General features: G+C 42.9%; 1 protein-coding gene across 6 annotated transcripts in view; it reads right to left on the reverse strand.

The window, feature by feature from the left end:
- ZDHHC20 (zinc finger DHHC-type palmitoyltransferase 20) overlaps nt 1-4,854 on the reverse strand; it is a 50,392-nt gene extending 45,538 nt beyond the window's left edge. For all 6 annotated transcript variants that reach the window (XR_004422853.1, XR_004422852.1, XM_033104500.1 and 3 more), the window contains exon 1: nt 4,621-4,854. Coding sequence is in view for 4 of the 6 variants with exons in the window: in XM_033104500.1 (XP_032960391.1) it covers nt 4,621-4,738 (118 nt within the window). In the remaining 2 variants the exon portion in view is untranslated. The remainder of the gene's footprint in view (nt 1-4,620) is intronic.
- Nucleotides 4,855-6,000: the final 1,146 nt, after the last annotated feature.

Here is a 6,000-nt window from a genome sequence, read left to right on the forward strand (position 1 = left end):
CGATAAAGCTGTTTAAAAAAAAGGGCAAAATAAAAACTTTGATAAACATACAAAAGCTGTAATAATTCATCACCAACTGACCTGCACTATAATAAATGTTAAAGAAAGCCCTCAGGCAGAAGAAAATAACACCAGATGGAAATACTGATCTATAAAAAAGAATAAAGAATACCAGAAATGGTATTAACTACATGGGTAAATATGTAAGATTTGTTTTCTCATTTAAATCTTTAAAAAAAAAGCTGTTTAAGCAAACTAACAGCAATATAGTGTGAGTTTTATAACATATGAAATGCAGGAAACAATAGCATAAAGGCTGGGAGGGAAGAAATGGAAGAAAGCTTTTATAAGGTACTATCTGTGAAGTGGCATATCACTTGAAGGTAGATTAAGTTAAAGATGCACGGTATCCTAAAGCAATCATTAAAATGAGAGCTACAGCTAATAAGCTAACACAGCGAAAATAATCATAAAAGCAATTCAAAATTTTTAAATCATTTAAAAATTGATTAATTGAAAAGAAGGAAGAGGAGGAAAAGGGAACAAAGAACAGATTTAAAAACAGCAAATTTAAACTTAACCATATTGATAATCACATTAAACACCAGTGGTCAAAATACCCCTATTAAAAGGCAGAGATTGTACAGCATGACAATAATACTGTGACCCTAGGTAATAATACTGTACCTGTACTGTGTATTTGAAAGTTGGTAGGAGAGTAAATCTTAAAAGTTCTTATCACAAGGGAAAAAATTTGTAACTGTGTGTGGTGATGAACATTAACTAGACTTACTGTGGTGATATTTTTCAATATGTATGCATATATATATATATATACACACACAATGTATATTCACACACTGAATCATTATGTTGTACACGTGAAACTAATTATTATGTTGTATGTCAATTTAAAAAACAGGCAGATTAAAAAAACAAGACCTAACTATATGCTGCTTACAAGAAATGCATTTTAAATATAAAAACATAAACAGGTTAAAGTAAAAGGGCTGAGAAAAACATACCATGCTAACACTAATCAAAAGAAAGATTAGTGGACATGTTAATATTTGCCAAAGTAGATTTCAAAGCAAACAATATCACCAGGGATAAGAAAGTCATTTCATAATGATAAAGGGTCAATTCACCAAGAGGATACAATAGTCCTAAACAGTTTATGTACCTAATTACAAAGCTCAAAACACATGAGGCAAAAACTGATAGAACTACAAGGAGAAATAGACAAATCCACAATTACAGTCAGACCGCTCTCAATAATTAATTGATAAAACAGAAAATCAGCAAGAGCACAGAAGACTTGAACACTACCAACCAACTTGTCTTAAATGACATTCGTGGAACATTATGACATAATACCCAACAACAAACTGCAAAATATACTGCAGGACACAAAATATATTTTTCTCCAATGCACATGGAACACTTCTAAGACAGCCCATATTTTGGGCCATCAAACAAGCCTGAATAATGTTATAAAGGACTCAAGATACACCTGTATGTTCTCTGACCACATGGCATTAAATATGAAATCAGTAACAAAAAGATACCTGGAAAACCCCCAAATAACTCCAAACTAAATAGCATACTTCTAAAATAGGAGCCTCTACATGCCAAATAAGAGGTACACATCCACTATTAATAGCTACAAATGACCTGTCAGGTGTTGTGAGAAAACTCTGGAAATCTAAAACCATCTTGAATAAAGTGGAAAAGTTGGTCAATCCACCCATAACTAAATTCTTATGTCTAAATTCAGCGTTGGGGGTAAAAAAAATCAAAGAATTTCAGTTTAATTTAAAATCAAGGACCAATATTACTAATTAATCATTACTTTTCTGCCTATCACCTCTGTGAAATGGCCATCTTAGATGCATTACTTCTCACTCAATTTTGTCCTCATTCTTACCCCTTCCAACAATAGGAGTTACTGATTGTGTGTGTGTGTGTGTGTGTGTGTGTGTGTGTGTGTGTGATTACAAAATGAGGAAGTTATAGAGGCTGGGATGGAATGACAGCCTCATAAACAATTTGTTTGTTAAAATGTCCTACTGTGGGCGAGGCATTTTTATTATCTGAGTATTTTAATAACCTTCTCCTGCTACCTGTTAGGAGAAAATTACCTTACAGAAGTAGATCATAAATACAACTGAAATCTGTCCTGAGTGTCCAGGTCTAGATAAACAAGTAGACTAGTCTTGCATAGCAGTTAATTTAAAAAACATGGAGGCATTCCAATTCTGATTATGCTATGTACTAATCGTATGACCCTGGACAAATCATTTAACTTTACAGAGATTATTATGAGAATTAAATAAATTAACACATGTAAAGATACAATTATCATTATCCTCTGCCATCTAGTTTGATAAATACCAGAAGCTATGAAAATTCTATAAAAATTATTAAAACAGCACTTTAAGTAAAACTCACACTTCACTCAATTTAAAAATCCTACAGTTATATATTTATGTCTTCCAGTGGGAGGGTCTGTGCTTATGAAAACATAAATATACAAAAGTAGTTTAAAGGGTAGTTTTAATATGAGAGTGAATAAGATTTTATGCTCAACTATATAGTCCTGTGACGCTGCAGACCTCCCTAATTTTCCAAGGTTAAACTTGGGTAACTCAGAAGTATTAAATACAAGCCCGGTGGTAAGACTTCTCACTACCAGTATTTTAAAATTCTGCGAAGCACTGGGCCTTAATTATTTGGTGAAGAACGTTCAACTTAATGAAATTCTGGGGTATGATTTCTAAAGGATGGGCCTCAAGTCTAATTGAAGTGATCTCCAAAATGGGCAACCCCTCAACCCCACCTCTACCCCCATTACGGACCAAACAGTTACAGTTCCAAGGGATCCTCAAGGCTCACTAAAAGTTACATGCAGAGTAGAAAGATATGGATCACATTCCAAGAGCCACTCCACTATTGTTGACTAAGCCAAGGGCCTATTTGTTCAGTCTCACTTCCTACGTCTGTAGAGATATCAGGGGTTTAAAGGAGAGAATGATGAAATGCCCCCTCCATTCCCACTAGCACACAGCACTTCTCAATTCCTGTTCATTTTCTTTTATGTTTGATGTCACTTTTTGATAGGTTAAATGTGCAAATTTCAACATAAATGCACATTTTTAGTGTTCCTTCAGAAGCTTTTCTTCAAAACCATGATGGAATTAAAATAGGGTGGGACTAATCTGACAGAACTACGTGGTACAACTTTTGGAATAAATGCCCACGTCAGAGTAAATAAGATAAAAGTATCATATATTAATGAGAATCCTATGACCACCATCACTTCCTGGAAGGTGGCTCAAGAAATACCGAAATCTACTTGATTTTAAGTGATTCAAACATTTTCGGCAAACATTTTGGTATCAAAAGGATGATATTAAACAATAACATTCAACAGTTTATTATTATTTCAAAATGCATCCCACAGCTAATTTATTCTATGGCTACTTGCAGGGACAGTTTTCCTGGAAATTAAATATACTGTAGGTACAAACCCTCAAACTTGAGCCAAAGCATTCTGTCCCACGCACAGAACTCGGGTTAACCAAGTCGTATCTGAGAGCTGTGCGCAAACCCAGAGCCATAACTGGAGAAGTCCTGATTGTACCACTTTCAAGTGCAGTGGGTGGTACAGCTTTTCATTCATAAAATTCGTATCTATCTCCTGTGGCTTTTTAAAAAGTCTATATACCATATTGGTCCGTTACACAACTGTGGACTCAGCCTGGACACTAAGACTAGGTCATTCTGGGACTGCATACCAAGGGTCTGCTTTTACAAACACCACTTACCGTGTTGTCCTAAGTTTTCTCGAGAGAGGACACAAGCAGCAGACAGACAGAACCACCCAGAGGAGGCCAGAAGTAGTTGCACAAAGCCTATGAACAATTAACTTAAGACAGAGCAGTCAATCAGTGTCACAGAGGAACAGCCCTCATGTTTTGATCGACAACCAATCTCCTTCCACCTGAACGACAACCTATTCAAAACAGTATCGTAAATCCTTGAAGTGTGCTGGGATGTTCCTACTTTTTTCCCAGGGAATCGGGTGAGAAATCGGATATAGGAACTAACGAGGAAAATGGCAACAGGAAAGCGACACCAGGACATCTGAGGATGAGAGAACTAGAAACCTGCAGAACAAAGAGCTGCGAAAAGGATAATAAAGGCACTCCTTCTTTGTCTGAAAACAGCATTTTGTGCGAGTTACTGAGACTTGAAATAAGGAACTTCCCAACGGGCCGGGCACCACCGCGCCAGAGACCGGCGCTCAAGGTCTCGGCGGCAGCCGGCTCTCAACCGACAGGAAGACCACCCGCCCGGCCGCCGGCCGCCGGCTCTGCGTTAACTCGCTCTTCTTCTCGCGCCGTCTATGCCACCACCGCCACCACCACCACCAGGAGGCACGGATGCTTTACCGTAAATATTACAAACGCAAATACGGTCAAACACCCCAAACACTTCCGCGAAGCTCGCAGGCTCCTGCGGGACGCAGCGCCCCGCCCCAGACCGCGGCGCTGCCCGAGGGCCGCACACCCGCCGCGGCCGCCGCCCAGGCCCGCCCGTCGCCAGCTCAGTACTCACACACGCACAGCTCCACCACGTACGCGTAGTAGGACCAGGCCACCACGAAAGCGATGAACAGCACCGGCACCCAGCCCACGCCGCGCTGGCAGCAGCGCCAGAACCGCCCCGGCGCCATGTTCCGCGGGCGGCTGCACCACCGCGGCGACGAGGAGAGCGGGATCCGAGCTGCGACGCCGGCGCTCCGGCGGCGGCTCGCCCGCGGCCCTGCCCCCTAGGCCCGCCCGCCGTAGCCCCGCGCCCAGGCGGCCCCGCCCCTGCCCGGCGGCCCCGCCCCTGCCCGGCGGCCCCGCCCCCAAGGCCTGTCCGCCTCAGCCTCGCGCTATGGCGGCCCCGACCCTCGCCACGCAAGGCCCCGCCCCCTGAGCCGGCCGCTGTCGCGCCGCACCGTGGGGCGGGACTTCCGTGGCCGAAGTAGGTGGGCCGGCGCTGGGGTCCGGGCCTCGGTTGGGGTCGGACCGCCTAGGGGCGGGGCAGCCCGAGGGAGCGGTGGTGCCTGTGGAAGGAGCTCAGGGTCCGTGCCTGGTTGGGCCGCTGAGGCGAAAAGCACTTCCTGGCTGGTTGCGCTGAGTTGTGGGCCTTGTGTGTATACAGATCCTGCTCTCGTGGGACCCATTTCCAAAGAGGGTGAGACCGCGCCCCACCGGGTGCAGGCCAGGGAGTTTGTACATTGTGGTCAGGCCCACCAGTGAGGCGAGTGTTCACCTCTCCGTAAGAATCCTATGCTTGGAAATCATTTGCTCCACGTTTCAGGCCAAACCCCTCCATTTTTCGAAGACGGAACCGGTGGACGCCCGTGATTTAGGATGGAAGCCAATTAGAGTCTGTCAGTTTGATTTGAAACCCAAACTGAAGGTTGAGTTGTGAGGAGAGCAAAGGCTCTCTCCCTGCTCCCCAAAACGACAACTGGAATTTCGAGAATTTAGTTACAACTGGAGACTATTGCTAAACAACGCTTGTAATCATAATTAGAACCCAGAAGCAGCACTGTGAAGACATCATAATACAAGCACATCCAAACCGCATTTCCTGATACTATCATGTCTGTTCTGGTTAGACTAAGATTTCAATTAGCTGCTGCTCAATAAGGCCTCCATGAAGCACACGTCCCCTTTTATAGTGGAGTATAAAGGTCGTAAAAGCCAATAATACTGAACCACTGCATACTAGTGCTAGAAATACTGAAGGGTGTGTAAAATACTTTGTTCTCCCAAATTTTATACCTTGATAAGTCATGTTAGTGGCACAGTTGACAGGTTCAAGGCATTAAAGTGGATCAAATTCAGCTTGTTTTCCAGAGAGCCTCCTTGAGAGGGTTAGACTTCCAGATGGAATATGGAAGGAGTCCTGTAACTTACAGACTTTCTCCCTCCTGCCATC

Source organism: Rhinolophus ferrumequinum, chromosome 4 (genome assembly GCF_004115265.2).
Source record: "Rhinolophus ferrumequinum isolate MPI-CBG mRhiFer1 chromosome 4, mRhiFer1_v1.p, whole genome shotgun sequence".
In the NCBI taxonomy this organism is placed as follows: Eukaryota; Metazoa; Chordata; class Mammalia; order Chiroptera; family Rhinolophidae; genus Rhinolophus; species Rhinolophus ferrumequinum.